This window comes from Aspergillus caelatus, assembly GCF_009193585.1.
Source record: "Aspergillus caelatus strain CBS 763.97 unplaced genomic scaffold BDV27scaffold_323, whole genome shotgun sequence".
Taxonomy (NCBI): Eukaryota; Fungi; Ascomycota; class Eurotiomycetes; order Eurotiales; family Aspergillaceae; genus Aspergillus; species Aspergillus caelatus.
The window spans coordinates 1,082-13,702 of record NW_022475586.1 but is presented as its reverse complement, the minus strand read 5'-3'; the positions used below and the strand labels follow the sequence as shown (position 1 = coordinate 13,702).

At 42.7% G+C, this 12,621-nt stretch overlaps 8 protein-coding genes across 8 annotated transcripts; 3 read left to right on the top strand and 5 right to left on the bottom strand.

The window, feature by feature from the left end:
• Positions 1 to 1,041: 1,041 nt before the first annotated feature.
• Positions 1,042 to 1,564, bottom strand: BDV27DRAFT_137512 (uncharacterized protein). Its single transcript, XM_032069006.1, has 3 exons — positions 1,541 to 1,564; positions 1,226 to 1,488; positions 1,042 to 1,187 (listed from the first exon to the last, which is right to left on the bottom strand). The coding sequence occupies exons 2-3, from the start codon at positions 1,465 to 1,467 to the stop codon at positions 1,085 to 1,087; spliced, it is 345 nt and encodes a 114-aa protein (XP_031921645.1). The 5' UTR covers positions 1,468 to 1,488; positions 1,541 to 1,564; the 3' UTR covers positions 1,042 to 1,084.
• Positions 1,565 to 2,244: 680 nt separating this feature from the next.
• BDV27DRAFT_137507 (uncharacterized protein) lies at positions 2,245 to 2,882 on the top strand. The gene is made up of 2 exons (XM_032069005.1): positions 2,245 to 2,416; positions 2,492 to 2,882. The coding sequence occupies exons 1-2, from the start codon at positions 2,385 to 2,387 to the stop codon at positions 2,730 to 2,732; spliced, it is 273 nt and encodes a 90-aa protein (XP_031921644.1). The 5' UTR covers positions 2,245 to 2,384; the 3' UTR covers positions 2,733 to 2,882.
• A 158-nt stretch (positions 2,883 to 3,040) lies between these two features.
• Positions 3,041 to 3,786, bottom strand: BDV27DRAFT_137505 (Zn(II)2Cys6 transcription factor domain-containing protein). The gene is made up of 2 exons (XM_032069004.1): positions 3,513 to 3,786; positions 3,041 to 3,441 (listed from the first exon to the last, which is right to left on the bottom strand). Exons 1-2 carry the CDS (start codon positions 3,663 to 3,665, stop codon positions 3,136 to 3,138), a joined length of 459 nt encoding a protein of 152 aa, XP_031921643.1. The 5' UTR covers positions 3,666 to 3,786; the 3' UTR covers positions 3,041 to 3,135.
• A 238-nt stretch (positions 3,787 to 4,024) lies between these two features.
• On the bottom strand, positions 4,025 to 4,706 carry BDV27DRAFT_137502 (SRF-type transcription factor family protein). Its single transcript, XM_032069003.1, has 2 exons — positions 4,337 to 4,706; positions 4,025 to 4,281 (listed from the first exon to the last, which is right to left on the bottom strand). Exons 1-2 carry the CDS (start codon positions 4,553 to 4,555, stop codon positions 4,216 to 4,218), a joined length of 285 nt encoding a protein of 94 aa, XP_031921642.1. The 5' UTR covers positions 4,556 to 4,706; the 3' UTR covers positions 4,025 to 4,215.
• A 1,097-nt stretch (positions 4,707 to 5,803) lies between these two features.
• BDV27DRAFT_163457 (oleate hydratase) lies at positions 5,804 to 7,460 on the bottom strand (the record flags this gene model as incomplete). Its single annotated transcript, XM_032073548.1, has 2 exons — positions 5,804 to 6,863; positions 6,919 to 7,460. The coding sequence occupies 2 exons, from the start codon at positions 7,458 to 7,460 to the stop codon at positions 5,804 to 5,806; spliced, it is 1,602 nt and encodes a 533-aa protein (XP_031921641.1).
• Positions 7,461 to 7,966: 506 nt separating this feature from the next.
• Positions 7,967 to 9,115, bottom strand: BDV27DRAFT_137500 (uncharacterized protein). The gene is made up of 2 exons (XM_032069002.1): positions 8,657 to 9,115; positions 7,967 to 8,581 (listed from the first exon to the last, which is right to left on the bottom strand). The coding sequence occupies exons 1-2, from the start codon at positions 8,686 to 8,688 to the stop codon at positions 8,341 to 8,343; spliced, it is 273 nt and encodes a 90-aa protein (XP_031921640.1). The 5' UTR covers positions 8,689 to 9,115; the 3' UTR covers positions 7,967 to 8,340.
• Positions 9,116 to 9,452: 337 nt separating this feature from the next.
• BDV27DRAFT_150328 (uncharacterized protein) lies at positions 9,453 to 9,936 on the top strand (the record flags this gene model as incomplete). The annotated part of the gene is made up of 3 exons (XM_032071212.1): positions 9,453 to 9,488; positions 9,546 to 9,626; positions 9,673 to 9,936. The coding sequence occupies 3 exons, from the start codon at positions 9,453 to 9,455 to the stop codon at positions 9,934 to 9,936; spliced, it is 381 nt and encodes a 126-aa protein (XP_031921639.1).
• A 1,055-nt stretch (positions 9,937 to 10,991) lies between these two features.
• BDV27DRAFT_137495 (Zn(II)2Cys6 transcription factor domain-containing protein) lies at positions 10,992 to 12,037 on the top strand. Its single transcript, XM_032069001.1, has 2 exons — positions 10,992 to 11,588; positions 11,640 to 12,037. Exons 1-2 carry the CDS (start codon positions 11,442 to 11,444, stop codon positions 11,907 to 11,909), a joined length of 417 nt encoding a protein of 138 aa, XP_031921638.1. The 5' UTR covers positions 10,992 to 11,441; the 3' UTR covers positions 11,910 to 12,037.
• The last annotated feature ends 584 nt before the right edge of the window (positions 12,038 to 12,621 follow it).

Genomic DNA, 12,621 nt, shown 5'->3' with positions numbered 1-12,621 from the left:
CGCCAGTGCAAACACACCCGCCAGTGCAAACACACCCGCCAGTGCAAACACACTCGCCAGTGCAAACACAAATTGGAGTACAGTATTAATAAAAACTGGCCGCAAGTTCTCGAGCACTTTCCAGGAGTATGATATACCTACCAAACCCATATATATGAGTATGTGTTGGTTTGCGATATTATGTTTGCGGGATAATCACCTTGTGTTGTATTATTTTTAACACAATTAAATGTGTATAGGGTAAGTCTGCACGTAAAATAGCTGTAGGTGTGATCACACTCTAATTAGCTGCTACTAGCCCAGCTTTCAAAGCCAAGTCTAATTTACACGGCAGTTCCGCCTTAGGCGCCACAATAGCCCGTATATCTATATCCATATTTGCAAGAATTGGTCACTACTGAAGGACAATTGTTACACTAAAATTCAAAACCGGCCCCCAAGGTCTTGTATCTTCGATTGTTTCCCCAACCCTATTACCAAGAACCACTAAACTACATGTGGATAGCTAGTGGAACAACTATATTCCTGCCAAGTATACTGTATGGTATATACTTGTAACATACCATCCCTAGCTATGGTACATGTACAGACCTTGTATGACAGCTATCTCATCGCTGATAAGAAACCTTATTCTAGTTTTGTACATGGCTCATTTTCATGGTGGATCCCAACCCGTAATGGAAAGTAAACACTACCGCTCAACCGAGTATTTAGAGGATTATGTGGTAAATCCATTTACAGCGAGCTTGCCTACAGCCATATTCAAAACCAGCTTTACCGATTTGTACTCCTCCATTTGCTCAGGGCCGAGTTGCCAAGAAGCTAGCCCAAAAATTGAGTGCATATTAGTGGACTCTGGAATGCAACATGCATCATTGTCCTAGGCGGAAAAGTGCATCCATGTGATAATAAGCTTGACGTGATTGAATCCGTAGAGATAATAACGCAGCAGAAATCATTATTAAGGTACAGCTCGCTAAATTGCTGTAGCTAAACTTGTGGTTTCCTTATACCAATTTGTCATGGGTATCACATGAGATTCTCATCGATAGACTGAAAAGTATTGCCAGAAAAGTTATCTATCCTAAATAGTTTCTTTTGGTTTCTGCATCTTATTCACACTGTTAATTTGCCGGTGTAGATGGCTATCTATCATTTCTTGAACTTGACTCTCACCACTAACGTCCCTGTTGGCATCTTTGTTGGCATTACTAGTATTGGGAACCGGGGGGCATAAAGACGCGAAATACTGTCACGTATAGGGTGGGCTGTGCCAGTTTGGATAGGACCGTCATCAGTCATTTTCTCGGCTGCAGACAGAGCCAAATCACCCGAGTCAAAATACCTCCGTTCCTTTTGCTCGTAAGTAGCTGCTCTGTGTTGATTATCACAAACATACCCTGGACTATTGTCTGAGTAATCCACCATGACGTAGTCTTCCATAGAGGCGGACGCGGTGTTTCTCATCCCCGGAGAGAGTCTAGGAATTCGTCAGCTCAGTGTTCTGTACCTCAATGATGATGAAATAATATCCTACCTGGGAATGATATTCCTTATCCTGTCCTGCTTCCATGATGATGGTATGTAGCGTATACGGTTGTTGTCAATCGTGAGGAATAAAGAATGATACCAATTAGTATTGTACTTATAATTCATTTGTCACCAAAGTGAAATGATGTAGTCAGCCCCAAGGATTAGATCTCAATCGAATCATCATGTTATTATTGCCTTTCCATCCAAGGAACATTGGACTCCTCTGAGTTAAATATGGAAGGTCACGTGTCATGCCTGAAGCTTTTTCGAACAATATGGATAGATTAGTCGCAGTAATCTATCAAAATAGATGTATTGAGAATGTGGCACGTACATTCAGTCGCAATAGCTCCTATGGAGCTAAAGTACCTACTCATCGTTCTTGGATTGTCACTAATGTCAATATTCATAAGATGTGTATGGCTCTCAAATTAACAGTGTATAAGGTTAACCATAGAGTAGCTTTGATTATCGCAAAATTAATCTGTTGAGAAGAAATAACTCAAGAGAAAAGAGAAAAGAGAAAAACAACAGAAAAAAGAATACAGATAAAGGGCGCAGAAGCGTACATACACTGTCACTTTCTTTTATTTTTTTTTTATAGAAAAGTGAAATGTTGGGTCGCAGGTTTGTTATTCCGGCCGAGAACTATTTGAAGACCCAAGGCTCGTTCACCTTCATCCACCGAAGCACAGAATGTCTAACTATTATTGTATATAAAGAGTAAATGTGCCTCTTAACTCATTATCATTTTATGTATTTTATTTCACTTCTTACCAAGTCTACCAGTTTGTGGGATACCAAATATCCTTTCCAGATCACACAAAAAACTAACAGCCCCTTGAGCAAAAATGATCCAAGAAAGCTACCAGAGCTCAGGAAGGTAAAACAGATCCCATCCAAAATTTATGCCAATATTCTGTGGATTCATAGGTTGACTAACATACACGCTTTGCAGTAATGGTGACCGAATCTACGAATTTAGCGCCCATGACAACTGGCAGGGAAGACCAACTACAAACCCTCATAGCCCTGCTAGCACTGCGGAGTATGTGGATTATTACAGAGGATTTCTGAATCAACTACTGGACTTGTTACAAAGTGAGGATCAGCCGGCAATAGATCGGGTAATTAGTCTCATACGATCTGGCGCATCTCAAGAAGAGGTCTTTGCGACGATCCAGAGCATAAACAATTAGTGTGAAAGGAAGTTACTCACCACGATTTTGCATACGGAATCTTATAATTGTACTTGATTTACGCTATGGATAGTTCTTTTCAGTGAAAATGTATCACCTCCCGTGGGTAGGATGAATATATTGCTAGATACAAGTTCTAAAGTACTAAAATCTCATGGCCATGTCTCTCATTGGGAAGCTTTTATATTGATTATCAGGCCTTGATATAGCTAGTGAGCAGATATCTTCCTATGGGTTCCTTCTGTATCTCACTCCTACATCCAAATAATACTATCTTAACGTAAGTAATTAAATTTTTTTTGTCAATACGGCACTAAAAGCAGACATGAAACAGCCAACATCCATCGATGTGTCCAAATCAGATGTGGAAAAGCAGCTCCATAAAAGTACTGCAAGTAGAGCCTCATTTATCCTTTCCACTAGATTCCCCACATATAGGACGTTGGATATCGTGTTGTAGATACCCTTCGATAGCATTTTTGATATCCTCTTTTGTTCCCCCATCTCGGATCAGGCTGACAAGCTGGTTTACATCTGCATCATTACACTCACAGATAACTTGATACAGTTGATGGGAAAATGTGCGGTGATATTGAAGCTCTTGTTCCAATTCCCTGAGATATATCTTCTTACGCTTGTCATGTAGCAGATTAATGACACATTCACGGTTATGAAGGGTACACTGTTCGCATGGCGTATAACCGTTGCACTGGGAAGAGCAGGATGTCAGAACTATTTGCTATCATTGTTCAGCGAACTTATAGATAAAACAAAAACCACCTTTATTCGCCGCCTGCGACACTCGGTACACGCGGCAGACGATCGAATTCGTCTTACACTGAACGGCTCAACGTCCTTCTCTTCGCTTTGCGGTACGTATTCAGGGCGTGGCTTAAGAGGAGGCAAGGCTGGAGCACACTCTTCTCGCGACATACTCTAGGATATTCGATAGAATTCGTTATGAGCGAATAAGCAGAGAGAATTCAGAGGATAATGGGTATATATTCAATCCCAAATAGGAAGGAGTTGCTCCGCAGATCAGCCACCGTGTCTGGTTAGTCTCTTTGAGATGTGGATACAGGAGAAAGTCTGACATCGAGGTGGTTTGAAGCTTACTAAGCGGTTAACCAGTTAACTAAGTTCTGGCTGAGAGATATACTAATACGGACTAGTAAGATATAGGTGGGGATATAGGTGGCGTATTAAGAAACAAAAGCGATTTGTTTTGGCGAAACATGTAATATAGTATTATTATTGTAATGGGTGATTTGAATACCATACAGTATCTCATCCAGGATTCGGAGTATCTCAAAAAGAGGTTAGTCTATTCTTGGCGTAGGGTTGGGAAACAATTAAGAGGATACAAGACCCGGGCGCCGGTTTTGAATTTTAGTGTATCTGGATGACAAAGTGATACTTTGTCATCGGCTCTGTAACTAATTAGAGGCCCAAATATTCCATTGTCCGGCACAATATTGTTTCTTTAAGATTCATACTGGGCGGCCAATTCTTGCCAAGTAACCTGCTTAGGCTTCGGGTAGTGTGTCGCCTACAAGAGATGGGTTATTACCGCTACTGTCTCTCAGGCTTAAGATAATACCTACCAACTGTTCTTCCGGAAAAGGCCAGTCACTGTCTGACTTGAAGAAAACAACCTGGCCATTGTGCTTCAAACGGATCATTAGGCAGATGTCTGCGTCGCATTCCCGACAGTATTCAAAAGCTTTCAGGAACAAATGAACCTTCCGTCGGTTCCGCTGTTGACATTTTGCTTTAGAACTGTCCGATCGCCGGCGCCGGATAGTTCTTTTCTTGATAGCCATGATGGTCAAATTGAGTGAAAAAAGTGAAAAGCAGGCATTTGGGGGGCGGCTACGTCTGGCTTTAATAGCGTGGAGGAGAAAAATCCTTGTATCATTGATTCTTTGAGTTTCTTTAATGTGAACCAAAAGCGCCGATTAAGGGGTAGTAAGGATATTGAACTGTGGTGGCCGCTTAAGGTGCTCACCCTCGGAGGGTGAGTACTTGCTGCTAGCCTGCTGCGTAAGAGCATATCCCGGTTAGCGTAAGGCGGCACTCTAATCCTGGATGGGTCGCTTACCAAACATGGGCCCGGCAAAGTTGCTAGGTTCTGGTCAATGGTTGTTCGCTTTACTTAGCGTTATGGCTGCTTTTTTGGCCTTCCCCGTCGCCCGACCGGGTGATTCTTTGAGCAAACGTGAGACGCTAATTCCACCAATCATTGATCTCTGATTTAACCGCTCTAAAGTGCTTTGTATTTCACTTGCGTGTCATGTGCTTCTCAATAGGCTTTTAGATGACAACCAAGATACACACAAGCCATCAAACGGTGACCAGATCCGTTTGACACAGAATCATTATGGAGAAGAGAATACAGGACATAAATTGAGGACCTAATGGACTATGACAAAAAGATAACCAGGACTTAAGCTCGTACATGCCTGGGCTCTCAAACTGAGCTTTGTCGAACGTAGTATCATGACCAAGAAGGCGAAGAACAGTTTGAGAAAACATTTCATGTTCTAAGATGTTTCTCAAAAAAAGCAAAGAAAAAGAAAAACAACAACATTTTTCCTACAGTGAACGCCGACTTTGAATTGTCCAAATATATCACATTATCCAGCGCTTTATCCCGATATCTTGCGCCATATATTCATTCGGTATTGTTTAGCGTCTCGTCCGCACTTTGGTCACAAACGCAAGCCGGGTTACCCCGTGGAGGCGACGTATATCGCTGGCGGAAAGCAAGTTTGCATTGGCGGAAGTTCTGCAAATGTGGATTCAGAACAAATGTATGCTCTGGTATAAGATTTGTCCCCCATTATATATCAATGACGTCGCGTTGCTGGAACATAGCCACTACATCCACTATCATGTTTTCGATATTTCCTTCGCAGCTGAAATCTAAATCGCTGGGCTTCTGCCACCCCAGCAACATAATATGCTTAACAGCCCATACTTCTAAATAATGCAACTTGAAATTATCGGTAATTGTATCCCGCTGTTACTAAGAAAGTCCCTCGATATTGAACAAAGTGCTTTACCATATCTTAGAGGCCCAAGAAACTAGTAATGGAATATTTCTTGTCTTTGTTCCGCACCTTCTGAACACCCATGAGTCGATATATCGCGATCTGAGCTCCGCGTATACTATAGTCCACAGTCGCAACAGTCTTATCTGGTATATCAACGAATTGACCGACTACTGCGAGATTGGCTGTGCACTCCGGTATCACCTTTGGACGATCCGCACAAGCCCGAGGCAGCAACGGTGCCGCTAAGCGTGGCATCACACGTGGGATAGTAATTGAACGGTCTAAAATGGATTCTGGAGGTATATTAAGATGCAGAAGCAATTCAGTTAGGATCTCCTGCCCAGAGCACCAGAGCATTGGCTTCTTCACGAAGTTTCCTATATGTTGGGGGGCCGAGCCATAGCCCCACATAACCTGCACATCTGTGGATTGATAAGGAACAAGTGGTTGACGGGGAATGAATAAATTAAGTAACCAGTTGCTATTTTGGAGGGCGATTGAAATTGAATCATGGTCAGCACGAGCCAAGTTCATAAAATGGCCGAAGAACTCAACACCTCTTATTGTAATTGTGAAAGTCTCCTGTCTGGATTCACCCACTCGTGTGCAAAAATTGTACGGGTCACCAAGACTTGAGCCGAGGCTTGCACCGAATGCCAGCCAGAGTGACCAATTCTCATCCAATTTGTCTTCCGCCTTCAGTATTTCCAATGAAGGTGGCCTCGTATTAGTACCTTTTGTTGAACCAGAAATTGGTGAACCAAGGGATGCAATAACAACATCAGGAGGACTGATGGTGACGGTATTCTCTAATCCGTTCTGAACTGTTTTAAAAGCTGAAATGGATCGATGACTTCTTTGCAGATCTACCGTTATGTCTTTGACCGTGGTGTTGAACTGAAGATCCACTCCTTTTTCCTGCAGGAAGTGGGTAATAGGCAGGATAATATCATCCTGCAGATGGTATCTGCACCGATCTAGTCCAGGAAATTCCTTTTGACGTTGGAAATCGTGGAAGTAACTTAGGAGACTCCGACGAAATTCGACGGCGCTATGCCAAGGACAAAGGCCGAACCTTTTATGATTCCCATTGTTAGAGTTGGTTCGCCACTTTGGATTAGACGACATACGCTGATGACCAGACAGCCCAGAAACTGCTGTTAAAAAAAATTTTGTCGAAGAAGTCGCAGATAATCTTTCTCCCCAGGCTCTTTTCGGACTTTAATACAAATGTCACCAGGTTCATCCGAACTTTCCAACCAATGCTGATCTTCTGGGGCTCTAAAGCCTCCACCTGATGGCCATTTTGGGTAAAAAGGCGAGTGGGAGGTGCATTACTTCTCGCTTCATTTAAATCATCCAACATTGTCTTCCCGGCATTATTGGACGAAGGCACTAAAGCAAGCAGACTTTCAGTGCATTCATCGCATAAAAGTGGTAAGCATGGAGCTCGATGGTCATACCCACCCACTGAGTCGCCTGAGGTGGGTATCCCATCTTCTGGAGTTATGCGGGACTCTAGAATATGAACATGAGAGGCGGGCATGTCTGCGTCTTGAATTAGATAAACTGCAGATGCCAGAGAGGCGATGCTGCTGCCAAGAATCCAGGCATGTCCATTGTCTTGTACTCTCTGATTTCTCTTCTGATAAGACTGTCGTTTGCAGGCCATAATTATGTTGCCTTTTGATATTTCACAACCCCTTTCCAATGCTTTATAACCTGTCGCCACTACGTCTCAATGTTAGGACAATCGCAGACGTCACTGAATAGTCTACGGCACGGCTAACTGCTTTGGAACTAGCATACCACAGGATTGTCATGATGCCAAGCCCTACCGACCGAGCGGGTTTAACCATTATCTGTCGGCAATATATGTTTACGCAGCCTACGAAGGATGAAGCGTGGGATTTTACTGCCTTTCTATTTCTTGATCAGCTTCTTGAATCATTGGCCTGGAGCTCATCCCTTATAGACTATCCCACTGAAGTGGCACTACTCCACAAGGTGTCAATAGTAATCGGTTTTTTCCAGGTGGAGATAATGGTAGTTACTTAAGGGCACCAAGAATTTCCTTCCATGTACTCATGACTAGTTTCGGCATGGAAAATACGAACGGTTTCTCCAGAACACATCTTGCTTTCAAAGGTTGGGGATTGTCCATAATTATCATGAACCCTGATACGAGAACGGTCCTTTTCTGGAAATACTTCGACCGTCTCATCGGAACAAAAAGCATTAATAAAATAGTTCCTATTATGGGTTATTATCTGGGTGTCGAAGTGGGGTACAGGTAAGAACTTATTAGGAAGATATCTGCACAATAGCTAGCTGTTTCGTATTATTATGAATCGAGGCTTGACCGTGGTTATAAAGGAATGACACTGGCAGGTATTGGCCGTAAATGTTCAGTGCATTAGAACTTGTAACATTTATTGGTTCTACACTTGAGTGATGATGAAATCTTATCGCAAAGAACCATCCATAGCCTAACTCAAGTGCAAATATACAGTTCCCTACGCAGAACCGTGACGAATACCCTCTTTTTCGCACTAACTATTTGCGCTCCGGATCGTCCCAAGGACCTCATCCTGAGATGCGCCAGATCGTATAAGACCAATAATGCGAGCTACCATTACTTGATCTTCATTTCGTATTGAGTCCACCAGTTCATTAAGAAATTCACGGTAAGAATCCGCATTTTCAGCAGTGGCAGCAGGGCTTCGAGGGTCTGCAGTTGGGTCTGCCTGACTGTTGTCGTTGGCATTAATTTTGTTGGATAGGTTACTATTGCTGTGAAGTGGTTTTTCAGCTGAGCTATAAACCCATATATGTATTGGAATAGAGGTTCGGATAGGATCTGTTTACCTTCCTAAGCTCCGGTGGTTCTCTTGGACCATTATTGCTCAAAGAGTCGTGACTTTTTCTGCCACTTGGAAATTTTATTTGGTATCTCGGTCACCGTAAGGTTTGGCAAAAAATATGACACGAAGTACATAGGGGAGCCATCAGTGGGAGACATGTTGTTTTTTGCGAAGACAATAATATTTAATTAAGCCTTCTCGCGTTCGGGCGCAGAGACGAACCTTGAGCACTCTCCAAAATAGTTCTCGGCCGGAACAACAAATTTGCGACCTGAGAATTATTTTCTTTTTAAGAGTTAAAAGTTTGATAGTGTAAATGTGCTGCTGCGCCCTGAGTTTTTCCTCTCTCTTTTTTTTTTTTCTTCCGGCTGATTAATATTGCCACAATCGAAGCTACTCCGAAATTGCCGTTGAGGACCAGTAATCCGAGAGTCATACATATCCAATGAATATGAATGTTGACAAAATGACAAGGTATTTAGGTCTATGGGAACTATTATGACTTAATGTATCACTTTCTCAATACACCTAATTTGATACGATGGGGTGACTAACCCATACTGGCGTTCTAAAATGCTCTGCCGAAATGTGACCTTTCAAATTTAACTCTAAATGGTTTAACGTTCTATGGATGGGAAGGCAAATGATGACATGATGATTTGGCTGGGCTGCTCATCCATGGGCTTAGCACTGGCAAATCTATAATAAGTGGCAATAAAACCAGTTTCTAATATTAATCTACATCATTTTTTGTCCTCCGCGATTAACGAAAATTACCTATATACGTGACACAAATCATAATGGAAGGGGGACAGGATAAAGAACCCCATTCCCTAGTTAGACCATTCCCCGCTATCATTGAGGAATAGCGCATTATGCCAATTTGTTACTAGACTCTCTCCGAGGATGAGAAACGCCACCGCCTTTATGGGACTTTGCCTCATGGAGGAGGACTGCTCAGACAACAGTCTAGGGTATGTTTCTAATAAGGTAACCCAAGGCAGCTACTGACAAGTAAAGGAACGGAGGTACTTTGACTCGGGTGATTTGGCTCTCTCTACAGCTGATAGAGTGACTGATGAAGGTGCCATTCAAACTGGCACAGCCCATCCTATACGTGACAGCATTTCCCGCCCTTATGCCCCGGTTCCCAACACCAGTAATGCCAACAAAGATGCAAACAAAGGCTTTAGTGGCAAGAAACCCCAAATTTCGGAAATGACAGATAGTCCACTGTACGAACCAATCAACAATGCGAATAGGAAGATACAGAAACCAGAATGAACAGTTTGGGATGGATGCTTTTCTAACGTTTGTTTCAGTTTAATTTCAATTCAGAAGAACCTTACGTGCTCACCATGTCCGCTTTGGCTGAAAGAGGTCCCAAGCTTAGTTACAGCAATTTAGTGCGGTATACTGCTATTGTGGTTTCTGCTAGGTCATTACTTTTACACAGATTTAGTTATGCCGAGCTCACAACCAGATGGAAATACTTTCTCGCTGGTACAGTGATACAAAGACGTTCAATATAAAAAATCGATGCCACCCACCAGCAGGTCATCTTCAGGGTTTCCACCATGTGTAACTACTTCAGCAGCAGTACTAATTCCACACTATGATCTCCATGCTATCTACCAAAAGGCTGATACAGGGGAGAATGCGCCCGCCTCTTCGCGCTTGCACCGTTCATGATCAAACTTCTCGGGGACCAGTTTCGGGAAATCCACGTTTTGAATTATAGCCTGCAGTAGCTGCTTCCTGGGGTAAAGGACAAATGACGTTAAGCACTATCGCTCCTTCTCTTGGGACTATCAAGTCTGGTGCCATAGCTCTTGCTAGCTGAACTCTCGTATATAGACTCATAGCACTGCCGTACTCATTGACTGGTGTTGGGGTGCGGTGCATAGGGCGTCATTATTAAGTCTTTGCTTATGTCATCACAAGCTGTTCAATTCCTTAAATATGTTCTTTGGTATTTTTCAGTTAATGTGAATCAGTAAGAAAGCCTAGGATTCATACCAATTTGCCAATGTGGCTGCATTGTCGGAGATGGAAGGAATATGGCCAACTTTTAGGAAATATTGAAAGGCTACTTTATATGGGGAAACGGAATGCCGAGAGGAACATACATGGTCTATTTAAATTTTCCTTCTTAATAAAAAAAAAAAGGGAATGGGATCAATATGACGTCAGCAATTCTGACAGCAGATAAGAGGCGGACGACAAAACGACAGAATATCTCAAAGGATATAAGCACGACGGATGTATTATTCTCCGTTCCCATTCGCAATCTGTACCTTTTATTGTCATGCTTCTTCTTTCTTCTTGGGCGCATGCGACCCAGATCCACTTCCTAACCCCACAATTGGGACATTTGATCATGCCCCAATCTTCTTTGCACAAACGTGAGATATTTTTCCCAAAGGGGAAGAGGATATCAGCGTATAAAGAAATTCGGATATTTCAACCTTGTGCTGGTGCCAAGAATGACAAAGAAGAAACCTGGAAGGATTTGTAAGATAAATATTACCCATACCTATAACGCTACAGTTTGCTTTCTTTGTCCCACCCTGGCCCTAGTCTTTGTTTGCTGGATGCATAATTAACGTCTGTATTTTGGAAATGGCAAACCTGTGTAACACAACAGAGTAGGAACAGAAAGAGTCTCTCTTATAAAGAGAATGTGAAGCTGGTCTCGTGAATTATATTTATTTATTTTCATCTCCGTCCTGAGTTATATTTTTCCCCACCTACACACGACTAGCAGCAGATCAGTGCGAACGTTTTCAATGACTAGTCCTGCAGCTCCACTCAGAACACTTCTGCCTGCAGTATGTCGCAGCCCTCATAAGCCTCTTACCCCCGTTCACCATGTCGAACGAAGGTCAAAGCGGCGGAGTTTAGCTTGCTCATCGTGTCAACGAAAGAAAGTAAAGGTATGTATTATCTCATAATATATGCGTCTAAGCATTACTCATATTCTAAAGTGCAGTGGCCCTCCTCCCTGTGAAGCATGCGCTGCAACGAATAGCGAGTGTTTTTTCGAGCCTTTAACAGACAAACGGCGAAGATTGACACGAAAGGCTGTAGAGAAAGACATGGAAAGCTATCGACTTGTATCTATGTTCTTAATCAGTATCCTGCGTTCTGGGAAGGAAGATGATGTGAACAAACTAGTAAAGGAGATTCAGAAAGCCTCATCCCTTGATTCTGCTCTTGCAGATCTGCAGTCATTAATTTCTCGGGAGAAGAGCTGATTCCTCTTGCTCTGTTGAAAATCAAACTGTGTTTAGGTTCACCTTTTTACTCTAATAGCATCTCGAATAGGAGTCGTGTTCTGTTTGATTTGCCACTGAGTTACATCATATTTACCTGCTTATTGTTGGCTACACATGACTAAGGAGAGCGGTAAAGACAACAAATCTTAGTTTCTTAACCTAGGGATATGCTGTTGAATCGCTGTAATATGGTCGGGTCGATCGCATATGTCGGACAGCTCAGTATTAATCGGTTGTTCATGAAACTCCAACTTCTAAATGGGGATATGGATAGGTATGATAGTAACACGCAGGGGAGGGTTTCTAACTGTAAATAATTCTACAGTATATGGTGCTATCAGTATAGACGCTTGATCCTCTGAAAATCCTCCTTGATTACCTTGCGAAAAGTAAAAGATTCCCTACTGGGACACGTTAGTAGGTGACTAAGCTATGCGACTGAATATAAGCAGACTGTCCGCGGATAAAGTGAAAGGCCAGCCATTCCTAAATTCGAATTCTAGTTGATGCTAAGAGATATTCCATTTTCATACAAAATTACTGAGAGCCGGGTTGTCTAACCGGGAGGCTAACTTGTGGATATTTTATCGCATATGGCCGGCAGTCCTACTTCGACGGCAGTCTTACCTCGACGGCAGTACTACTTCGACGGCAGTCTTACCTCGACGGCAGTCCTACTTCGACGGCAGTC

Bases quoted from the DNA above. Each gene is read 5' to 3' on its own strand.
- BDV27DRAFT_137502 (XM_032069003.1), bottom strand. From the start codon at position 4,555: ATGGCTATCAAGAAAAGAACTATCCGGCGCCGGCGATCGGACAGTTCT. The intron at 4,282-4,336 runs GTAGGTATTATC...CATCTCTTGTAG, and splicing joins CTTTTCCGGAAGAACAGTTG to GCGACACACTACCCGAAGCC.
- BDV27DRAFT_137500 (XM_032069002.1), bottom strand. From the start codon at position 8,688: ATGGTCCAAGAGAACCACCGGAGCTTAGGAAG. The intron at 8,582-8,656 runs GTAAACAGATCC...ACCACTTCACAG, and splicing joins AACCACCGGAGCTTAGGAAG to CAATAGTAACCTATCCAACA.
- BDV27DRAFT_137512 (XM_032069006.1), bottom strand. From the start codon at position 1,467: ATGAGAAACACCGCGTCCGCCTCTATGGAAGACTACGTCATGGTGGAT. The intron at 1,188-1,225 runs GTTCCCAATACT...AGATGCCAACAG, and splicing joins TCGCGTCTTTATGCCCCCCG to GGACGTTAGTGGTGAGAGTC.
- BDV27DRAFT_137505 (XM_032069004.1), bottom strand. From the start codon at position 3,665: ATGTCGCGAGAAGAGTGTGCTCCAGCCTTGCCTCCTCTTAAGCCACGC. The intron at 3,442-3,512 runs GTGGTTTTTGTT...TGCTCTTCCCAG, and splicing joins GTCGCAGGCGGCGAATAAAG to TGCAACGGTTATACGCCATG.
- BDV27DRAFT_137507 (XM_032069005.1), top strand. From the start codon at position 2,385: ATGATCCAAGAAAGCTACCAGAGCTCAGGAAG. The intron at 2,417-2,491 runs GTAAAACAGATC...CACGCTTTGCAG, and splicing joins AGCTACCAGAGCTCAGGAAG to TAATGGTGACCGAATCTACG.
- BDV27DRAFT_137495 (XM_032069001.1), top strand. From the start codon at position 11,442: ATGACTAGTCCTGCAGCTCCACTCAGAACACTTCTGCCTGCAGTATGT. The intron at 11,589-11,639 runs GTATGTATTATC...CATATTCTAAAG, and splicing joins GTCAACGAAAGAAAGTAAAG to TGCAGTGGCCCTCCTCCCTG.